General features: G+C 45.8%; 1 protein-coding gene and 1 long non-coding RNA gene across 2 annotated transcripts in view; both read right to left on the minus strand.

Annotated features, from left to right (window-relative positions):
* Positions 1–3,508, minus strand: part of LOC307220609 — a 484,995-nt gene extending 481,487 nt beyond the window's left edge. Inside the window, exon 1 of the long non-coding RNA XR_013840985.1 lies at positions 1,317–3,508. This is a non-coding gene — a long non-coding RNA (uncharacterized lncRNA). The remainder of the gene's footprint in view (positions 1–1,316) is intronic.
* Positions 3,509–5,888: 2,380 nt separating this feature from the next.
* On the minus strand, positions 5,889–21,807 carry DERL1 (derlin 1). The gene is made up of 8 exons (XM_079984521.1): positions 21,560–21,807; positions 16,428–16,539; positions 14,738–14,802; positions 13,197–13,223; positions 10,398–10,493; positions 8,725–8,777; positions 7,660–7,770; positions 5,889–6,306 (listed from the first exon to the last, which is right to left on the minus strand). Exons 1-8 carry the CDS (start codon positions 21,710–21,712, stop codon positions 6,168–6,170), a joined length of 756 nt encoding a protein of 251 aa, XP_079840647.1. The 5' UTR covers positions 21,713–21,807; the 3' UTR covers positions 5,889–6,167.
* Between the last annotated feature and the right edge of the window lie 1,802 nt (positions 21,808–23,609).

Raw genomic sequence — 23,609 nt, forward strand, 5'->3', positions numbered from 1 at the left:
CAGGGGTCCCTTTACCTTTACTTTTACAGATGGAGCAATGCCGGAATTGCTCATAGATGACCTTAGACAATGCATCTTTTAATGATCCAATATTACTACTCGGCTACATAGGACGTTTTGCAAGGTTGACCAAGACACAATGTAGGAAGAGCTCCCTGAGAAGCCAGCAACAATAATCTACTGCCCTGTAGGAATTTTTACCGCTTTGTGAGAACAGCGGTATTCAATTTACGGCTGGGGGAGCACCTACAAAACTCTCTTGCGGTTGCACAGTGAAGTCAAAGGAATCCAAAGAGGAAACAAATTCAGTGTCAGACAGGTTTCTAGAGTTTTACATCTTTAATTTAAAACTTTGCCAAGAACCAAAAAAAAAAAAAAAAGGTTACAAAAAGAGAAATTATCTACAAAAAGAAGTACTCATTTCATAACAGAAACTGCCAGTGGCAGTTTGAGAGGGGGGAGGGAAAAGTGCTTCGGGTGAACAAAAACCAAAGTAGTGCGAAGTGCCCAAAAGTGAGCTTTTAACATCCAGGAAAGGCACATGGTATTGATCTAGGATGGACACCAGGCTTGGATATGCACCAGTTGCATGTGGATGGCTAACATGCTAGTGAGAAGGCGGACTAGAAATCTTCCTGCTGTGTTCCCCACGTGCAGAGAGATGCAGGGACACATTCTGATAGCCAAATCCAGATTTGAGAAGAACTGGTCTTCCACGAGACTAGACCACTGCAAAAATCAACATGGGGTCGGGGGGGGGGGGGGAGGAGAATGTCACTGGCTTAGGTGTTCACTAACCAAGCCACCCCTCACATGCACTGCAACATGGTACAATTGCTGTACCAAATGCCCTTCCTGAATATCTGACTTTTGCTTTAAGATTATGGTGCAGACAGAAATTTCAGACACCGAATCTGCCCCCTTCTCTGCTCCTCTGGTGTGTTTTATACTTGTAAAAGGGGTGGAAATCATTGCTCCATTTAGGATGACCCTAGCAGCTTCCTGCAGAACTAGGAGCTTGGGTTGGTGGGACAGCAATCCTCGTGGCTTAAGAGCCAAGCTACAGGTTCCCTTTAAAAACATGCTTGGTTCTTTGAGCATCTGCAACCGCTGCAATAGATGAGGGGTGTTGCTTTCCCCTTTCTGCTACCAGGGTTCAAGTAAGAAGATGTTCAATGCAGGCTTAATAGTGGTCCTTGTTGGCTACACAAGATTAGCAGGTCTCTTCAGCTGTGGCAGGGCTGCTGCCATTCAGCACCGGGGGAATGAATCTGCTAAAACAGTGTAAGAGATCTCTTAAATTAGAGCCAAGCTACAGTGGTACCTCACTAGACGAATGCCTCGCAAGACGAAAAACGCGCAAGACGAAAGAGTTTTCCGTTTTTTGAGTCGTTCCGCAAGACGAATTTCCCTATGGGCTTGCTTCGCAAGACGAAACGTCTTGCAAGTTCTTGCGAGTTTGTTTCCTTTTTCTTAAAGCCGCTAAGCCGCTAATAGCCGTGCTTCGCAAGACGAAAAAACCGCAAGACGAAGAGACTCGCGGAACAGATTAATTTTGTCTTGCGAGGCACCACTGTACACCATTCAGAAGTAGTAGTATTTCCAACAGAGGCGGAGAACTGAATGAGTGGATTCCTCCACCTTCACAAAGACCCCAAAACATCCCTGGCTTTGGAATGCTAGCTTGCCAAGGAGCAATTATTAAAGCTATGGAAAGCTATTCTTACTCTCTCTTCCCCTTCATGGAGTACTTCCTACATAAGAACATATTCAGAGCCTGTGATTTCCCACCTACATTATGAACTTGGCTGCACCTCAGCTTAAAATGGATGCGTTGATTAGCTCTAGGATCAGTATAGCTATGGGGTTGTAGCCAATTAGATTTGACTCAGAGTAGACTCATCAGAATTAATGGACCCAAATTAGTCATGTCTGTTCATGGATTTCACTTTGGTTGTAATCCAGTGTTCCATTCTACAGAATAGTATTTGGGAGAAACAGCTTTTTGTACAGACCAACCACAATACCTCAAGCAATACAGAGACCAATTTCTCCCAGAATGCAGAGAAGACAAAATCCCAATCCTTAAAAGTATTCACAATGAGATCCTGTTTTTAGAACCTGTGTTGGGGCAACATTCAAAATTTACATAGCTTAGGCAGTGTATGAAAAGAGAACAAGCAGCCTTGGGGAAAGAACTGCATCCACAGCTGAAACACTTGCTTTCTGGTTTTGGTACAACTGTTCCCACTGCTGAAGAGGCAAGTCTAGAGTGCAGTGTTAAGTTGCTTGACTCTTTGCCAGTGGAACCTGTTATGTGAAGGAACAGCAAGCAAAGCTGTGCTGTCTCCGTGCACATGGGGACAGCCAATGCACGAAACCACCAGGATCAATTCATGACAATATGCTATAGGACTTTGGGTTCCCACATGCTACAAGCCAGAATTAATGACAAATTCTGGCCTTGGGGAAATGCCATCTTTTTTTATTACAAATATATGTATTTTTAAATCAAGCAAGAGCCACTGGAAGGTTTATTACCATGAGGACACTTCTAAATGATTTCTTAATCCTAATCTTAATTTCCCACTATCAAGACACATACAGTGGTGCCCCACAAGACGAATGCCTCGCAAGACGAAAAACTCGCTAGATGAGTTTTCCGTTTTTGAGGTGCTTCGCAAGACGAATTTCCCTATTGGCTTGCTTGGCAAGACGAAAACGTCTTGTGAGTTCTTTCCCGTTTTTTTCCCTTTTGCTAAGCCGCTAATAGCCGCTAAGCCGCTAAGACGCCAATAGCCGTGCTTCGCAAGGCGAAAAAACCGCAAGACGAAGAGACTCGCGGAACGAATTAATTTCGTCTTGCGAGGCACCACTGTAATTGCAAGGTTTCTGTTTTCCTCAACGAAGACTGCCGCAGTGGGTTCACACCTCTGGGAAAGCAAAATCTGGTGAAAATACCACACTCTCGCCAACCCCACCCCACCCCAGTTGAGTATACAAATATACGCAGAGCAAAGGCTAGACAACATAGTTCCCTCCAAATGCAGTTGGCCCTGATGAGGGTCCGACAACATCTCTAGGGTGCCCCATTGGCTACACCTTTGATGCATGGAGAAATATCAGTAGCAATTGCAACCCAAAGCATTCATGATCACTTCTACAGCACTTTCCATAGAATCATAGAGTTGGAAGAGACCACAAGGGCCATCGAGTCTAACCCCCTGCCAAGCAGGAAACACCATCAGAGCACTCCTGACAGATGGTTGTCAAGCCTCTGCTTAAAGACCTCCAAAGAAGGAGACTCCACCACACTCCTTGGCAGCAAATTCCACTGTCGAACAGCTCTTACTGTCAGGAAGTTCTTCCTAATGTTTAGGTGGAATCTTTTTTCTTGTAGTTTGGAACCATTGCTCCGTGTCCGCTTCTCTGGAGCAGCAGAAAACAACCTTTCTCCCTCCTCTATGTGACATCCTTTTATATATTTGAACATGGCTATCATATCACCCCTTAACCTCCTCTTCTCCAGGCTAAACATGCCCAGCTCCCTTAGCCGTTCTTCATAAGGCATCGTTTCCAGGCCTTTGACCATTTTGGTTGCCCTCCTCTGGACACGTTCTAGTTTGTCAGTGTCCTTCTTGAACTGTGGTGCCCAGAACTGGACACAGTACTCCAGGTGAGGTCTGACCAGAGCAGAATACGGTGGCACTATTACTTCCCTTGATCTAGATGCAATACTCCTATTGATGCAGCCCAGAATTGCATTGGCTTTTTTAGCTGCCGCGTCACACTGTTGGCTCATGTCAAGTTTGTGGTCAACCAAGACTCCTAGATCCTTTTCACATGTACTGCTCTCAAGCCAGGTGTCACCCATTTTGTATTTGTGCCTCTCATTTTTTTTGCCCAAGGGCAATACTTTACATTTCTCCCGGTTAAAATTCATCTTGTTTGTTTTGGCCCAGTTCTCTAATCTGTCAAGGTCGTTTTGAAGTGTGATTCTGTCCTCTGGGGTGTTAGCCACCCCTCCCAGTTTGGTGTCATCTGCAAATTTGATCAGGATGCCCTTGAGTCCATCATCCAAGTCGTTGATAAAGATGTTGAATAAGACCGGGCCCAAGACAGAACCCTGTGGCACCCCACTAGTCACTCTTCTCCAGGATGAAGAGGAACCATTGATGAGCACCCTTTGGGTTCGGTCAGTCAGCCAGTTACAAATCCACTGAGTGGTAGCATAGTCAAGACTGCATTTTACCAGCTTCTTTACAAGAATATCATGGGGCACCTTGTCAAATGCCTTGCTGAAATCAAGGTAGGCTACATCCACTGCGTTCCCTTCATCTACCAGGCTTGTAATTCTGTCAAAAAACGAGATCAGGTTAGTCTGACATGACTTATTTTTCAGAAATCCATGCTGACTATTGGTGATCACAGTATTCCTTTCTAGGTGCTCACAGACTGTTTGCTTAATGATCTGCTCCAGAATCTTCCCTGGTATTGATGTCAGACTGACTGGGCGGTAATTATTTGGGTCCTCTCTTTCCCCCTTTTTGAAAATAGGGACAACATTTGCCCTCCTCCAGTCTGCCGGGACTTCGCCTGTTCTCCAGGAATTCTCAAAGATGACTGCCAGTGGTTCTGAGATCACATCTGCCAGTTCTTTTAATACTCTTGGATGCAGTTCATCTGGCTCTGGAGACTTGAATACATCTAAACTAGCCAAGTATTCTTGTACTATCTCCTTAGTTATTCTGGGCTGTGTTTCCTCTGCTGAATCATTTGCTCCAAATTCTTCAGGTCGGGCATTGTTTTCTTTATCGGAGAGGACTGAGGCAAAGAAGGCATTGAGGAGTTCAGCCCTTTCTGTGTCCCCTGTTTGCATTTCACCACCTTCTCCTCTGAGTGACCCCACTGTTTCTTTGTTCTTCCTTTTGCAGTGCTATGGAAAGAGGGCCTACTTGCGCAGTTGGGTGGAATGTTTTGCACTCCCATTTTGCAGGTGGGAACACAGGTAAGCACAACCTGGTGTGGTTTGCTTGGGGATGGGGGAGAGAGGAGGAGGAAGAGGAACAAACCAGAAGATTGGGAGAACAAGGTTAGGTCTGCTTTCTCCTCCCTCTATCCAAATATCTCCAGTGTCACCCCACATAAAACAGTCATCAGTCGTTTGATACCCATTACTCGTATTATAATCGAGCAGCTTAACATGCAATGAAGGTTACTACTGAACATTCGCAGGTACCCAAATTTTCCTCCAGGATGAGAAATGTTGAAGCACCGGTTGGTTGGGAGTCTTGTTTGAAAACACAAAATAATTTTTGCTAACCCTCCAACTTTGTTTTTCACAGCTCACTCTCCCCTTTACAAGATACAAACCCAAGCGTGATTACCTTACAGATTCCAAAGAACTGAGTTTTGTCTCGGTCCTATGCGTGTTATTTACTCGGAAGTAAATCCCACCAAGTAAGTGTGTGCACAGGACTGGCATTAAAGTGCACCCAATCTACAGCTGAAGAGGCAGAGTCATTTAGATGGCTGCAGCAAAAATTTCCCAAGAGAGCTAGCGCTCTGCCTCAGTGGCCTAGGTTCACATTTCCTCCAGTCAAAACAGATATCTGATGCCTTACACAGGAAATTTTAGGCTCTGTTCCTGCTAAATAAATACCAACATAGTTATCAGTACCCGAAGAGCTCCTGCTAGTTAGTATTACAGCAATCTCTGAAGTAACCCTTTTTTTTTTTGCCAGTTACTGTGTTGGACAATTCTCTGACCCAAGGAGTAGATTCTTACTGGACTCTGTAGGGCTCTTACGGGCCTGAAATTCAGATGCAACAACATAAATTCACCTGAGGAGAGGATGGTGAAAGAAAATACACTGTGCTAGACAATATTAAAAATGTGTGTTCTTTTTTGTTTTGTTTTAATGGCAGCACTGAGTTGAGCACTATTCAACAGCCTGGAGTAAAATCTATCTTGTGCCTTCCGTTGTGTCATCTTCAGGAACGAAAAGAAAAAGTTAAGATTTCTTAATGGGCCAGACCCAATTGCCCTCGAGCAAACCCAATTCTTGAGTACACTCCTCAGTAGGAGCCATTCCCGTGAATGGTTGAAGATGTCCCGCACACACAAAAAGGAAAAAAAAGAAGAAGAGAAAAAGCAGGAAGTTCTTTCACTGATCGCCCAGCCGGAAACCCTGGCCCCAGTTGTGTCTCCCTTCGCCCTGGCGGTTCTCTGCAGGCCTGCGCATGCTGGCGGGGGGCACCCCAAATCCAGAGACTCCTCCTCTCCTGTTCGGCAGCCAGTGGTACCTGGGGGCCAAGCAAAAGAGCCGTTCAGAAATGCCTGGTCTTTCTGAAATCGGGACTAGTTCCAGCTTTGTGGCATTGTGCATGTAGAATCTACACAGTAAGAGCTATAAGCTGGCCAAGCAGCAAAATGATTGGATGACATATGGCTAAGATACTGTTCAATCCCACCCTGCCCTTTGGAGTGCAGTTTTAACCTAATTGGGACTGTTTTGGGAGACCCCTAACAAGTCTGAAGCTCTTTTTGTCAGTTTACATTCTTTTATCAAACACTCAGATCTCAAAAGCATTGCCCTTCCTAGCTTAGTGGGAGGGAAAGCATTGCATATTAATACATTAAAGGTAAAGGGACCCCTGACCATTAGGGTCCAGTCGTGGCCAACTCTGAGGTTGCGGCACTCATCTCGCTTTATTGGCCGAGGGAGCCGGCATACAGCTTCCGGGCCATGTGGCCAGCATGACTAAGCCACTTCTGGCGAACCAGAGCAGCGCATGGAAATGCCGTTTACCTTCCCACCGGAGCGGTACCTATTTATCTACTTGCACTTTGACATGCTTTTGAACTGCTATGTTGGCAGGAGCAGGGACCGAGCAATGGGAGCTCACTCCTTTGCGGGGATTCGAACCGCCAACCTTCTGATCGGCAAGTCCTAGGCTCTGTGGTTTAACCCGCGTCCCTTACATTAATTAATACATTAAGAAGTGTTAAATGCCCCCGTTTAAAACCGACAATCTGTCACATTTGGCAGCGACTGCAAGCTCTCTTCAGAGATACAGCAATTATTTCTCTCCTCGAAACGGTGTGGGTGTATCTCACTCTTTGGCTTTGAACTGGGATAGAACCAATATGTTTTCTGAGAGAGAGAGATTGTGAGTATGTGTGCTTGCATCAAGGACTGGACAATATCTGGTTTTCAGCATTGTGGTATATCAACCTCTAAATATTGATATATGCTGATATATCACGATGTCTGAAATGTATCTCTGCTTCTTCCTCCTCCCCATGTTAATTCAGAAAGACATTTTTGAGTAAGCATGCGTAAGCCAGTTTAAGTTGAATTACTTGTTTTCAAACTTCATTTTACAAGTCTATTGTCATCTTCCCCCTTCCTCCTCTTCGATTCATGGCTTCTAAAAGTTTCAGGTGAAAAGCTCTCCTTATTGGTTTCGCTGTCAGAAATGCATGCTCTGATAAATGTGGAAGACCCACCAAACTGTAAAAGCTTGCTTGGGTCACCTAAATTCTCTAGTTATCGCTGTTATAAACCTTTTTTTTTCAAATAGGATAATTCCATTTCCTAATAAGCAACCTGATTTTCCTTTTAAAAAAGGAGAAAACCTTTTAAAACAACTTACAGGAACTGAGGCGTTGATAGGAAATTTCTTCCTCCCAAGTCTATTGGATATTTAAACATTAAGAAAAAGTACAGGTGGCCAACCAGGTTGCCAATCAGCTCATTGATGATACTGCAGGAGAAGAGAATGGGATCAACGTTTATCAATTCTGTAGTAAAGCATTTCCTGAAGGCAATCTATACACATTGAACCTTGGTTGCCCCAACATACAGCCAAGGAGACTAAGCTGGGGCTGGAGGAAAGGGCAGCTTTGGGCTCCTATCCCTAGGAGGAGGAGGAGTTTGGATTTGATATCCCGCTTTATCACTACCCTAAGGTGTCTCAAAGCAGCTAACAATCTCCTTTTCTCTTCCCACAATCTCCTTTTCTCTTCTCTTTTTTCTCCCACAACAAACACTCTGTGAGGTGAGTGAGGCTGAGAGACTTCAGAGAAGTGTGACTAGCCCCAGGTCACCCAGCAGCTGCATGTGGAGGAGCGGGGAAGCGAACCCGGTTCACCAGATTACGAGTCCACCGCTCTTAACCACTACACCACGCTGACTCTCCTGTATAGCAGCTAAAATACTCCTATATTGCTATATTCCTGTATAGCAGCAAAAAATGTGCCATACATGCCCAAAGCCACAACTCCTAGCAGTTACCATGCTCAAAGGACAGGCTAAAAAATAAGGCAGACGGAAGAGTCAAACGGGCACAGGAAGTTCCTTTCCTTCCCGCATTCACCTTTTCTTTTGGAGAGGGGAGGACACAGGAGCCTGCTGCTCATGCAGGAGCAACTGCAGCTTGAGCAGGGCTGGTACTATGGCTGGGACCTTTCACCATGGAAATTGCTCACTGAGAAACCTGCCAGTGAAGATCTGAAGGTTGGGTCAGTGGAAGAGCTGGGCAATGCAAGGGAATGAGCGTCTCCTTGCCACTGCAAAAAAAAAAAGGCTACTGCATTCACACGCATTCCTCTTAATTATCCAGATGTTTCAGATATCCTTTGGGGTATGGAAGTAGGCCACATGTTACCGTAAGGACTGTATTTACTGTAATACAAAACGGGTATTTGGGAATACTTACGAGCCTCCAATGATATAGTTGAATCCCAGGATAACCCACGGTAGATAGCATGCCTAGGACAACAAGAGCACATGCAAACTTGCTGTGAACAAGGAAACTGAAGAGCGCAATTTAGTCTCCACCTGCTTCAGAATTCTCCAATTCCCCGACAGAAATATAGCTAGCTAAGTACATTATTGAGCATTTAATGTACAGGGGTTGCATCCAATGATGATGTTCTACTCGGGCAAGGCTTCCACTTGCACAACAGAGCATACTGCTGATCTGCTCATCTCTGAAGCCCACTGCACACCCTGAAAATCTGCTCCAGAGGGTTGGGGTCCATTTTGGAGCATATTTGAGGAGCAGAGAAAGGCAAAGTCAGTGGCTGGCTGGCCCCTGAGAGAGCAGGCTGCTGGACTAGGTGGGCTATTAGGCTGACCCAGTGGGCTCCAGTTGGATCAAACAGAGCTCCGCTCGCATCACTGGAAACAACCCCATGGTTATTTCATGACATCATCATCATCATCATCATCATCATTTATTATTTGTACCCCGCCCATCTGGCTGGGTTTCCCCAGCCACTCTGGGTGGCTTCCAACAAACATTAAAAAGACATTAAAATGCCTCACATTAAAAACTTCCCTGAACAGGGCTGCCTTCAGATGTCTTCTAAATGTTAGGTAGTTGTTTATCTCTTTGACATCTGATGGGAGGGCGTTCCATAGGGCGGGTGTCACTACCGAGAAGACCCTCTGCCTGGTTCCCTGTAGTTTTGCTTCTCGCAACGAGGGAACCGCCAGAAGGCCCTCGGCGCTGGACCTCAGTTTTCAGGTAGAATGATGGGGGTGAAGACGCTCCTTCAGGTATACTGGGCCGAGGTCATTTAGGGATTTAAAGGTCAAGACCGGTGTGTTATGTGGTCTCGGCGGCCACTCCCAGTCTAGCTGATATAGACGCCCCCCCCCCCTCAACTATGGAGGTTTTGCTCTACCTAGTCGGCGACATGTAATTCATATTTTAGAAGTACAGTACCTCTCACTGGGTTGCAATATGCTATCAGGACACCCAAGTTGCAGTTAAATCCCCTTCAGCTTTTTTGCTCCATTCCTTGCCTCTGCTGGCATAAAATCTCTCTCCCGACTCTGCCTTTCCCTCCCATCCTGCATTGCCTTTGCCAATATTTTCCTTGTTTGTACACCTCCTCATTGCATACCGGACAAGGATGACAAATCCCCTTCTCCAATCCTAACATTCCATGATAGCATAGCCCCCACAACTACGTATCTGGCAGCCAAGAGAAAGCATGGCGATCTGACATGAGGTAGCTAGTAGCATCAGGGAGGTGGGTAAAGGTCAAGGAGCTCTGCTACAAGCCCATGCCTGGCTGCAGCATCGCAAGGTGTTTCTAGAGTATACAATGTGGTATAAAGACATTGCCATCTCACACATGGGTCTATGTCTCTTGTGGCCAAGGCACATGATATCAACTCCGAGGCTACCCTGCAGAAAGGCTTGGAAGTGAAACACCTTTAGTGGCAGCAAAAGAGCTCCTCTGATGCCAGTATCCCTTTAAGAATCTGGAAGGGACAAGTAGTCACAGGGCGGAACTGCCTCCCTTCCCCAATGAGTGAGCAAAGTTCCTTTGATATGGGCAAAAGGCTTGAGGAAAGGGGAAAGCCCTTTGGCCTTACCTTAAACCGTGTCCCAAACCAAAATGTCACTATCATGTCTCTGTTCAGCTGGGCCCAAACGTAAAGTACGGACATGATCAAGGGAATCATCAGCAGCTACAAGGGAAGCAAGAGAATGAAGAGACAAAAAGATTGAGATTCAGTACAGGAGACCTAAGCAACTGCAGAAGGGTCACAATAAAAAGAAACACAGAGGCCTGTTCAGTGCTCTCTCGAATTTGCACATAATTTCAAACCTGGATTTAGTATTATGGAAACAAGACTCTGGCACGTGTCTCCTCCCCACTCCTGACATGGTTGCACAGGGGAGTTTGAAATCTCTGCCTTCTGTTTTTGATTAACCGCAGCATGTCACTTGAATCTGAGAACTGGTTATAACCTTGAGTTGTTATCACTAACTATAGTTACAATTATCCATAGCTTAGAGTTCAGCCAACACACTAAGCTGTGGTTCATATAAAACAGATGAAGAAGTTTCTGGTCTTCTAACAGCTGTGCCAGAGCAAGCAGGAGAGAGCACAGAAGCCCAAAGCTTGCTGTGGCTCTTTCATGGATGCTTGCCACAGAGAGGTCTCTACACACCTGACAGCACATCGTCATTGAGAAAATGTTTTAGAAAGGCGTTTTTCCTCTTTGCCTCAGGGTCCCTAATTTGAGATCCACCAAGCAGAAAGCAGCCTATCACCAGACAGGGCAGCATGCCGGGGCGCGAGAAATCTGGTTTTGCTGCCTGTCCCAGATAGCAAATACAAAGGCCTGTTGTTAAGATCGGTCCAACCACAATACGTGGCTTATGGGCTGCCTTCAGCTTAGTGGGTCACAAGTGATGAAGGATTGGTGCACAGAGAAACACTTGGTTCCTAGCCTTGTTTATTCCTAGAATTCAGTCCCACTGATTTTGCCACCATCTCACCAAGTGTATTTTCCTCGGATTGCAGCCCTCAAGATTACAGGAGTCTGCTCAAATTATAGAAATAAAAATAGACTTTAAAATTAAGTCCAGCTATCCCCTCCTTATTCTGCGCTGACAGAGCCGAGCATTAACAGGGGGCTTGCAGGTTTTTAGGCCTTATTCATAACATCCGTGTTGGTTCTTACGTAATGACTTCCATCGCAAGAAAAAATGGTGTTGATTTACTTTCAACAAGATCTTTTTTAAAAAGCTAATGTGACTGAGAGATGTGATTGTGCGATTGGCAAGGACAGTTTGACAGAGGTATCAGCGCCAGGCTTGCTTAATTACCTGAAAGTTAGATGACACACACACACACACACATCTTAAACAATTGGGGCTGACTGGCTATTTTAGATGCAAAGTTAAATACGATTCTTCTCTGCGGTGCAAAATGATGCATGCATTTGGGAGAACTGGGCACGAGTAGCTTAGAAGGGCCTGAGATGGAAACCCTCAGAGAGAGTAGGGAGAGGTTGGGCCCAATGCAGCTGGCAAGGAGTTCACGGATACGATCCCAAGAAGTGCTCTTATGAAACTCCCAGGAAACATTTCAGCCTCAAAGTCTCACAGTGGAGACGTAATCAAAAGAAGGAATGCACACCTCTCCCTCTTCCTGGAAATCAAAAGGTCTTCTAGCTCCTAGAGCCCAAATATGGGATTTTGAGTTTGAGAAGAGCAGGGTGCAGTTGGAAACTCTGCCTGAAGCTCCAGGAGCGTCTTGGAAGTTCTCCTTCCTACAAAGGGCAAAGGCTTTATGGCAGCTTCAGCTGAAACTCAGCTGAAAAGGAATGCACCTACGGCACACTCACTGGTGACATTGGTAAGACTGCTTATCACCTGGCTAACAACAGGCATAGAATGCATTCAAGGGGTACGATGTGATTTATCTTCATTACACCAGCAATGGAAAACTGGAAAACATATTGCTGGAGTCCCCAACTACCACCAGCCACAGTCAGCATAGGCAATGATCAGGGGCAACGCGAGTTGTAGTCATCTGGGTGGCCAGAGGTTCCCCAACCCTACGTTACGTGAATAAGCCTTAATCCTGTGTAATTTCTCCTTCCAAAGCATGCCTGTGAGAAGATCAGACGCCCTGGCCCCTATTTTCAAAGTCCAATGCCTAATCTGCGGTCAGCTTCCTAAACCTGCTTCTTTCGGCCACACAACAGACAAAGCATAATACATCCTGTGTGGACATGATGCAAAACTGCAGTTAGTAAGAACAGAAGGGAAAGCTTCCAATCTCTCCTCCTTGCAGCTGCGTGAGAGGAGAGGGGGAGCCGAAGAGACACATCCACAAAACAGTATTGACTAATGTAAAATTTACCTTTGCACAGTAGACAAAACACCCACCCACACCCTTTTCTCTGTCCTCCAGGCAAACACGAAACATCATCAGTGTTCAAGGGCACCTTTCAAGGCAAAGCAAGGCCAATCGTGTGAGAGACAGACAGACAGACTTGGGGAGGGTGTGGTTGGGGAATGTTCTGAGAGACAGAGAAACATGGAGGGTTGCAGCAAGGTATTGTTAAAACCTGAATGCAGCCATTTTCTCTCAGGGTTATTTCTCCTACAGTTTTGCACTTGGGTATCAGCAGAAAATTCACACCAAATTTGCTGGACAGGAATGCGGAGTGTTTTGCTTGGTGCTCTTTCAGGTGTTCAGAAACACAAACTGACCCTTTTTCTCCCTGCCAGCACACTGGTTTAGATGGGAGAGTATTGAATACATAGTATACATAATCCACTCTGATCTAATCTGGCCCACATGAATTCTGTAGAAGTAGATGAAAGACCTGGCACTTTAGAAGCCAGGTCGCTTTGAAAACAGACATGCTTACCTGCATATTCATTGCCAAACCAGTAATCTTTCATTGTTTCACTAAGGAAAACCAAACTAAAACAGAAGACAAGAAGCGCAACCTTGTGATGAGGCACATTTAACTCAAGGGACTAAAAGAGCTGGACAGAATCTGTCTGGAAACCCCCAGCATGGCTTTGAAACAGCCTGTGGAAATATTGCTGGTGAGAGAGCAAGTGAATCAGATTCAACACACAGTACAGTGCAGAAGAAAAGGTTCTGTTAGCCAGACATACTAGACACTGCAATTACTGTTCTGCAGGCAAGCTTCAATGGACTCAAATGCAACCAAGGATGTGCCTGCTCCCCTCTCACCTCTCCTCCGGCAGGACCAGGAGGAAGACTTCTGCAAAGTTTAGTTCTGCTTTCAAAGAATCTCATCTTAGCATTAGGCACAAATGAGGTATCCTGGTGTAACACAGTTGCCAAATTTGAAGCTGCCACTGTTAAACCATTAGTCATTTTAAGCCAGGAGTACTGTTTTTTTACAGAATGCGAAGCCAAGATTCCTCGAAAGCTAAACTCAACTTGGCAGAAGTCCTTCCCCTAGCTACACAAGAAGCGGATAGGCACAGGCCCAACACTCCACTCTGAGCTCATTAAGGCTCAGCCACTCAATCAGGGTTTAGTACAGGGCCAGTGATGCCATATTATAAAACTATTTATACAGCATCTTTCTGAGTTGTTTTTTAACCTGCAATCCTTAGAGCTATTCCTACACGTACAGACAAACACAAAGCCACCAGATATCAAGGAGATAAAGAACTACACAACATTTAGAAGACATCTGAAGGCAGCCCTGTATCAGGAGCTTTTTTAAATGCTTGACGTTTTACTATGTTTTTATATGTGATGGAAACTGCCCAGAGTGGCCACGGAAACCCAGCCAGGTGCCCAGGGTATAAATAATAACATTATTATTAATAATTATTAACAACACATCATAGTACAAAAGGGGCAGAAAGGAGTGAAGCAGATATTATCTTGACTAAATGCTGGCTTTGACCTGTAAAGCCTTAAACAACTCAGGACCACAATATCTCAAGAACCGCCTCTCACCATATGAACCAACTCGTACCCTGTGATCATCACCTGAGGCCCTTCTTCATGTGCCCCCTCCACAAGAGGTCCACTACACGGGAATGGGCCTTTCCTGTGGTGGCTCCCCATTTGTGGAATGCTCTCCCAAGAGAGGCTCACTTGGTTCTTCCAGGCGAAAACATTACTCTTCGGCTGATTAAACAATCTATGGCCTTTTGAATGTGTTTGTGGGGGGGACGGGTATTGGGTTCTGTTTTTTATTATATATTTTGTGTTCTTGTTTTGTATTTTTTACGTTATGAACCGCCCTGTGATCTTCAGATGAAGGGCGGTATACAAATTTCATAAATACTACTACAACTGCTAAGATCATGCAGTGGATGTGTGACTAAAAACAGATGAGGACCACACAACCCACTCCCACCCCTCTGCAGAACTCAAACATGCCAAAATGTTGCTGTAGCAAATAAAAAAGGATACAACTATGCAGATCCAATTAAAGAGAAGCATGAACATATAGTCGGCGGGTCTTCCATCGAAAGCGCCTGTGAACAAAAGAGTGGCGTTAGAGCGAGCTGAAACCTTGGTAGTTGTTTTGCATTGTTCCCCCCAGAGACACTGGTGGATCTTTAGGGCTATGATTATATTGCACGACACAACTGCGGCTTTCGTTCAGAGGAAGAAACGAGAGGCTGATCCGTTTCAGGAGCCTGCAGGAAGAGTCAGGGAAGGTTTTTCTTCCAGTTAAGAAATGCTTGGGGGGAAAACTGGCTGTTTTAATAGACACGAAATATATCATCTCCACATTTGGGGAGAGGAAAGCCTCTTTAATCAATATGGGTACCAGCTTTGTATCTAGCATTAAAAAGGTAAAGGTACCCCTGCCCGTACGGGCCAGTCTTGACAGACTCTGGGGTTGTGCGCCCATCTCACTTAAGAGGCCAGGGGCCAGCGCTGTCCGGAGACACTTCCGGGTCACGTGGCCAGCGTGACATCGCTGCTCTGGCGAGCCAGAGCCGCACACGGAAACGCCGTTTACCTTCCCGCTGGTAAGCGGTCCCTATTTATCTACTTGCACCCGGAGGTGCTTTCAAACTGCTAGGTTGGCAGGCGCTGGGACCGAGCAGCGGGAGCGCACCCCGCCGCAGGGATTCGAACCGCCGACCTTTCGATCGGCAAGCCCTAGGCGCTGAGGCTTTAACCCACAGCGCCACCTGCGTCCTGTATCTAGCATTATTTTTCTGCAAAAAATACAGGAAACAACGCTGTAGTGCATCTTTGAGGTACAGCCATACCTTGGAAGTCAAACGGAATCCATTTGACTTCCAAAATGTTCAAAAACCAAATCGAGGCTTCCGGTTGGCTTCAAGACGCCCTGCTGGACATTCGGCTTCCAAAAGAACACTAAAAAACGATCGCTTCCGGGTTTGCGGCGTTCAGGAGCCAAAGTTCCAGGGCGTTCGGAATCCAAGGTCTGACTGTACCAGTGAATTCAGACCACACAGGAATAGGACAGCAGCCTCAAAACAGGACCTTGATTCAAAATAACCTGCCTCCATTTTCCTCATTCCCAAAACCCTCACAGGGCAACTATCTGAGCATGCCCCAAAGACTAGCATTGCACACACTTGAATTTTCATTAACCTCCCATGGGTCCAGACTATCATGGGTACTCTGCCCAGGGTCCTCTCCCACTAGAGGGGAGAGGCTGTTTTCACAAATTCTCCCTGCAGCCTCGTGCCCCTCAGAAAGCTGCCCCAGAAGCTGACAGCTAGGAGGCAGCGCTAAGGGCTGCACAAAGAATTGGTGGAAGTTTGGATGCAACCCTGCGAATTCTGCATCTTAGCAAGATGAGATTCTCACAGCTCCATGGCAGAGCCCCTGCCTCGCATGCATAGGGTCACAGACTCAATGCCTGGCATCTCCAGGTAGGGCTGGGAGAGTCCCGTTTTAAATCCTGGACAGCCACTGCCAGTCAGTGCAGACAGTACTGAGCTTGATGGACTAATGCCTTGACTCAATATAGGGCAGCTTCTTAAGTTCTTATATATGCATCCGAATTAGCATCTACACAAGATGGACCCAGAAGATTATAAAAGAAAATGGAAGGTAACTAGTGCCACTGAATGCGAAAACTAAATAGCATGTTATATATTCAATGTTACATTACCTGTTTCTAATCGTGATGAATACTGATACAAAAAATATAAGTTCACCAGGTAAAGAAACCCCGTTCCTGGGCCGACCGGAAAATAGAAGGTTGCTGTGATTGGCCTCCAGATCTGTTCAAACATTTTAAAGAGAGAGTATGAATTCAGAGGTTTATTGCAGTGAAACAACCGAGAGTCTTGTGGCACCTTAACTACTGACAAATTTGTTATGGCATAAGCTTAGCAACTACACATGATGCATGGCATGTAAGCCTCACTTGACTAGCAGATGGGAGAGAAATGTAGGGGGGTGAAGTCAGAGTAACAATCATTTAAGACAAGAGCTTTCCAAACTGTGTGCTGCAACATGTTAGTATGTCGGCTGCAGTTTGTACACGTGTTGTGTGAATGCTCCCCATGCTCCTAGCGGGGCTGGAAAGAGGTTAGTTAAACCTCCAGCTTGCTTGTAAAACTGAATCGCTGTGTTGCAAAATGATGCACGTCTAAAAAGTATGTCAGCGAGATGAAAAGTTTGGAAAGCTCTAATCCAAGAGCATGGCAGTACACAAATAACTTCTCCTTGGAGGACCCAAATTTATACGTGCTATAGAAATGAAGTACAGTGGTACCTCGGGTTACATACGCTTCAGGTTACAGACTCCCCTAACGCACAAATATTACCTCAGGTTAAGAACTCTGCTTCAGGATGAGAACAGAAATCGTGCTCTGGTGACGCAGCGGCAGCAGGAGGCCCCATTAGCTAAAGTGGTGCTTCAGGTTAAGAGCAGTTTCAGGTTAAGAACAGACCTCCAGAACGAATTAAGTTCTTAACCTGAGATACCACTGTAGTGTATTTCTATGAGGGTGGTTTATTTCATATATATAAGAGCATTTAAGTAACACTTAATATTTCAAAAATCTCCAAGCAGTAGGTGGCTACGTCCCCAATGCTATATTGTAGGACTTGCACAAGCATCGCCTGTCTTTACACAAAAAATAGAGCACATTCCACCTGTTCTAGCGAACTCCCTGCCTATGACATTTCCAGTCCTGCTAACTCTGAGTAGCAGCAGCCGCCACAAAAAATAGCCTTGCCACAAGGGGCTGACCATGCTTGCAATTCTGACACAGAAAGAAGTCATCCACTTACACTGAGGGGTGGGAAGTATTTGATCTCCTGCTAAATTTGCCCGTTTGCCCTCTGACGAAGAAATGACCAGTCCATAATTTTAATGGTAGGTTTATTGTAGCTGTGAGAGACAGAATAACAGCAGAAAACCCCCCAGAAACCCAGGAGACAAAAGTCAGAGATTGATGTGCATTATAATGAGTGAAGTAAGTATTTGATCCCTTTGCAAAAGATGACTTAGTACTTGGTGGCAAAGCCCTTGTTGGCAATTACAGAAGTCAGACGTTTCTTGTAGGTGGCCACCAGGTTTGCACACATCTTAGGAGGTATTTTGTCCCACTCCTCTTTGCAGATCCTCTCCAAGTCAGTAAGATTTTGAGGCTGATGTGTAGCTACTCGAACATTCAGCTCCCTCCACAGATTTTCGATGGGATTAAGATCTGGAGACTGGCTAGGCCACTCCAGGACCTTAATGTGCTTCTTCTTGAGCCACTCCTTTGTTGCCTTGGCCGTGTGTTTTGGGTCATTGTCATGCTGGAATACCCATCCTCGACCCATTTTCAATGCCCTGGCTGAGGGAAGGAGGTGCTCACCCAAAATTTGACGATACATGGTTCTGTCCATTGTCCCTTCGATGCAGTGAAGGTGTCCTGTCCCCTTAACAGAAAAACACCCCCAAAGCATAATATGTGCCCCTCCATGTTTGACGGTGGGGGTGGTGTTCTTGAGGTCATAGGCAGCATTCCTCCTCCTCCAAACACAGCGAGTTGAGCTGATGCCAAAGAGCTTGATTTTGGTCTCATCTGACCACAACACTTTCACCCAGTTCTCCTCTGGGTAATTCAGATGTGCATTGGCAAACTGCAGATGGGCCTATACATGTGCTGTCTTGAGCAAGGGGACCTTGCGGGCTCTGCCAGATCTCAGTCCTTCACGGCTTAGAGTGTTACCAACTGTTTTCATGGTGAGTATGGTCCCAGCTGCCTTGAGATCACTGACAAGTTCCCCCTTGGACAGCTCTTTGGTCTCGGTCATGGTGGCTACTTTGAAATCTGCTGGATTGATTGCTTCTGTCGACAGGTGTCTTTTGTACAGGTACTGTAACGAGCTGGGATTACAGGTAAGACTTCTCCCTTACAGCTGGTACTTCTAATCTCAGCTCGTTACATCCAGTGAAGATACCAGGTAGCCTGACATCTGGCTGGTTGATAGGGGATCAAATACTTATTTCACTCATTATAATGCACATCAATCTCTGACTTTTGTCTTCTGGGTTTCTGGGGGTTTTCCTGTTGTTATCCTGTCTATGACATTCCTTCATTTGGATGCCTCCTTGAGCTCCTTCTCTTCTCAAGATCTTCCTGAGCATTTTGATCAGGGGGATGATAGCAGGTCCCCAGTACTAAATTATTCTTGGGGTCCAATATCACCACCTAACAATTCTGTGGTGGAGTCTGCCCCTTTTGGGATTTCAATCTCACGGGACTCTGTGTCCTCTTGACATACAGAGCAACACCACCTCCAGAACACCCTTCTCTGTCCTTCCTATAGAGTCCAGATGCGGAGACAACTGTGTGCTACCATTGCCCACTATGCCCAATACATCTATTCTCTCTTTTAAAACCAAGCATTCCAACTCATCCATTCTGGCTTGGAGGCTTCTATAATTAACAAATGAACGTCTATTCATGATCTCTGTTTCCAAACATATCTGGCACATGCATTTTATCCTACTTTACTTTGGTCTCTTTGAATTCCTATAATGTCCCCCTTGCACGATACAGCATGTTCATCCTTGCATATTCCAAACCAGCTGTTCCTCCAGTGACCAACTTAAAAGCTGCTCTGTTACAACGCTAATTTTAAGAACCAAGTTCTTTCCTGGTTCAATGAAGCCTGTCCCTTTCATAGAAGCCTAGATAGTTCTATAATGTTTCCTCAGTGCCTAACAAATCCAGATTCTTGTCTCACAAACACACTGAGAATGTTTAGCTGGCTATGCATGTAGCATTTCAGAGAACACAACCTTGAAGGTGTTCTATTTATGGCTGCTTTACTGCTTTCTGAAGGTCCTGCAGGCCTAGCAAGGTCCAGAAGGAAACCTATTCTGCCCTGGCCTCCTCACCCTATTAATGGAACTGTTACCTTGACATTTCAATACTAGGGTAAAGGCATTTTGTTAGCCCAGGCTCCTCCTCACTTGTAGAGCAAGCGCTGCGCACATGAATAAGCATCACATGCCTGCTTTACTCCTACCATCTTGGAAGGAAAAAACAACAACCTAACAAACAAACCAGAAAGCCTTCCGTCATAGTTCCTTATTATATCCAAACCAGAAAATGATTAAGCATAATGGTTTCTGAACAAACCAAGTCATACCTCGGGATATTTATGCTTCAGGATAAGTATTTTCGGGTTGTGCTCCGCGGCAATCCGGAAGTAACGGAGCGCGTTGCTTCCGGGTTTCACCGCTCGCGCATGCGCAGACGGTCAAAATGACATCACTCGCATGCACGAAAGCAGCGAAACGCGACCCACGCACACGCGTCTTACGTTCTATTCAGGATGCAAACGGGGCTCCAGAACGGATCCCGTTCGCATCCTAAGGTACCACTGTACTGTATCATTCACTCATCTGCACAAAAGGAGGAGATAAAGTGGCTGCACACAAAGTAACAATGTTTGATTTTGAGATATCGATGATGATGATGTTCAAGCTTCCAGATGCGGTGAATGAGTTTCAGAACTTACTGTGGGAATTTGAACCTACGATGGTAATAATAATAATAATAATAATAACAATATTTTTTTTTATTTATACCCCGCCCTCCCCAGCCAAGGCCGGGCTCAGAGCGGCTTACAAACAATAATAATAACAAGATGAATGATTACAACTTAAAAACAAAAATAAAATACAACATTAAAATAATGGAACATTAAAATATTAAAGTGTAGCCTCATCGCAGGAGGAGAAGGAAAAGAAAAAAAAAAGAGAGAGAGAGGGAGGGAGGGAATCAAATTGGCTCCAAGCCAAAGGCCAGGCGGAGCAACTCTGTCTTACAGGCCCTGCGGAAAGAAATCAGATCCTGCAGGGCCCTGGTCTCATGAGGCAGAGCGTTCCACCAGGCCGGAGCCAGAGTTGAAAAGGCCCTGGCTCTGGTTGAAGCCAATCTAACTTCCTTAGGGCCCGGGACCACTAGGGTGTTGCTATTTATGGACCTTGAGGCTCTCCGTGGGGCAGACCGGGAGAGGCGGTCCCGTAGGTACGAGGGTCCTAGGCCGTGAAGGGCTTTAAAGGTCAAAAGCAGCACCTTAAATCTGACCCTGTACTCCACCGGGAGCCAGTGCAGCTGGAAAAGCACTGGGTGAATATGCTCCCATCGCAGAGACCCCGTGAGGAGCCCTGCTGCAGCATTCTGCACCCGCTGGAGTTTCTGGGACAGCTTCAAGGGCAGCCCTGCGTAGAGCGAATTACAGTAGTCAAGCCTGGAGATGACCGTCACATGGATCACTATGGCCAGGTCAGGGCGGGAAAGGTAAGGGACCAACTGCTTGATGCGGCGAAGGTGGGAAAATGTTGCCTAAACATAAAGACCTAAACATTCCCCACTAAACTGTGGTACTGTGCTTTGCTTTCAGGAAAGAGGTAGGAACTCCTGGGCTCAAAACAAGGCACCTTTACAAGCGGTGTCCCGTCCCCCCAACATGACACAGCACTGACACTTCTCGGGTGGCACAACGGGTCAGTGCGCCTGGCTGTCAACCACAAAGTCGCTGGTTCGAGCCCACCCAGGAACGGCGGTAGGCAGCTGTCCTGCATCGCAGGGATGGGGCTGGGCTAGATGAACCCTGGGGCTCCCTTCCAACTCCCTGCGTCCCATTGACATCCAGCGCTGCCGAGCCCCACGCCGTCAACCCCAACAACTACAACTCCCGGCATGCACAGCGCCGCGCCGCGGGTGATTCTTAAGCGCCAGGCTCGCGCCGAGCATGCCGGGAGTTGCAGTCCGCCCACTCGCTTACCTGGAAGCGGTTGATGAAGGCCTCGGGCCACAGGAAGAAGTAGAAGGGGCTGACGAGGCCTAGCTTGCCGACGAGAGGGACCGCGATGGCGCCGGCGAACCAGTAGCGGGTGATGAGCGGGATGCTCCGGAACCACTCCCCGAGGTCCGACATCTCCCCTCCGCTGCGAGGCCTGGGCGCCGGGCGCCTTCGGTGCTGGGGCCTTCCGCTGCCCGACGCGCTCGCCGGAGCCGCTCCTATGACAGCGAAGCCGCGGAAGGTGGGGCGGTGGGAGGGGCCCGCCTTCCTCCGACGTGGCCGCGCCGAATTCGGCCGAGCAACGGCCGCTTCCGGTTTCCGCCTTTTCTCTCTCTCTCTCTCTCTCTCTGAGGAGGGGCGGAAGGAGCGTCACCGGAAGTTCCGGCTCTTAAAGGGACAGCGGGCGCCGCTTCTCGCCCCTGTTTACAAATACACGTGGGAGCGTGTTGGAGGGGGGAAATAGAAACGCGGAAGCAAACATACAGAGGCTTGAATTATTTTTTAACTGTTTATCCTGATCCCAACTCATCCCTGTTTGCTGCAAGCTGCGGCATTAAGGTTGAATAAGTGCGCTTTATTTAAATGCCAATTTAAAGCATATAATATCCCCCAGACTGGCTTACTAGTACTATCAGAGGGAACAAAATAAAATAAAAAACTAAAAATATTCCTTTCCGTAGCACCTCAGAGACCAACTATGTTAGTTATTGGTATGAGCTTTCGTGTGCATGTTACTGGAAGGAATTTTTAAATTTAATTTAATTTATATAATTTTGTTTCTATTACGGCAGACCAACACGGCTACCTACCTGTAACTAGTATCAGATTGGTGTGTGACACTTTAGTTGTACTGCATTAGTTTTTCTCTCTTCTCTAAGCCGATCTGGATGAATATAAATATATAAAACATTTTGAGGGGGTGTGTATATATATATATATATATATGTGTGTGTGTGTGTGTGTGTGTGTATACATATATATACGTATGTATGCATATATAATCCAGAGTTTACATGACACTTAACCGCAAATCTAGAGTTGCCATATTTCAAAAAGTGTAATTCCTGACTCCCAGAGTTGACCTTTTTTTTAAGGAAACCACCAACGTTATTGAGCTTTATGGGGAAACCTCAGCTACAAATACAGTACTGTAGTGGTTTTAAGCTTCTGGAGCTGTTTCCGCTGCTTTTTCCACCACATTTTAATACATTTTTCCGATTCCGTAACATTTCCCCAACCCCATTTTTACAACCGAAAGCCAGGACATGTCAGTATTTTTAGTGACGTGTGGCAAGCCTAGCAAATCTCTACCTCTGCGTGGGTACTGGGCCCCTCTTGAATGTCTACCTACCACAATGCATTTTTTTTAAAGGCGCATGAACAGACTTCCAAGAGAGATGGTGGACTCTCCTTGCTTGGAGGGAGGGTTATCGGTTTGGTTTGTTCTTGGTCTCGTTATGCATTTTCTGTTTTTGTTTTGTATTCTTTATGCTGTGAACCGCCCAGAGATCTTTGGATGAAGGGTGGTATACAGATTTAATAAACAATAATAATTTTAAGCATGGCCATCAGTCATGGATGCATTCGGTGATATTCCTGCATTGCAGGGGGGTTGGACAAGATGACCGCGGAATCCATTCCGATTGATTATTCTTGCACCATGAGATGCCTTCTAATTACGGTGGGTGGTTATGTCCGCTTTATTTTTAAAACAAGTGATATTATTTATTTATTTATTTATTTATTTTTGTTGCAATACATATATGAAATCTTTACATAGTGATACATATACATTATATTTGTAAATTCACATTTTCACATTTCATTACGTACCAACATTTATCCATTTCTTATTTCTTGCCTTGTGTCTTTCCTCCACCCGTGCGTGACTCCCTTATTATTTTATAACTTTATTATTGAGATTGTATTTTTGTATCTCAATAATGAAACATTCAGCCTAATGGATCTGCTTAGCTTAACTTAATTTAACTTTGTGAAATCATTCTATACATATCAATAAGTGATACTATTA

This window comes from Podarcis cretensis (genome assembly GCF_951804945.1).
Source record: "Podarcis cretensis genome assembly, chromosome: 7".
Classification (NCBI taxonomy): Eukaryota; Metazoa; Chordata; class Lepidosauria; order Squamata; family Lacertidae; genus Podarcis; species Podarcis cretensis.

What these genes read in the sequence shown, in the direction of transcription:
- DERL1 (XM_079984521.1), bottom strand. Translation starts at nt 21,712, where the DNA reads ATGTCGGACCTCGGGGAGTGGTTCCGGAGCATCCCGCTCATCACCCGC. An exon ending in CCTTCATCAACCGCTTCCAG is followed by an intron (nt 16,540 to 21,559) that starts GTAAGCGAGTGG and finishes ATGTTTGAACAG; the next exon opens with ATCTGGAGGCCAATCACAGC. An exon ending in GGTTTGGGACACGGTTTAAG is followed by an intron (nt 8,778 to 10,397) that starts GTAAGGCCAAAG and finishes TTGTTGTCCTAG; the next exon opens with GCATGCTATCTACCGTGGGT.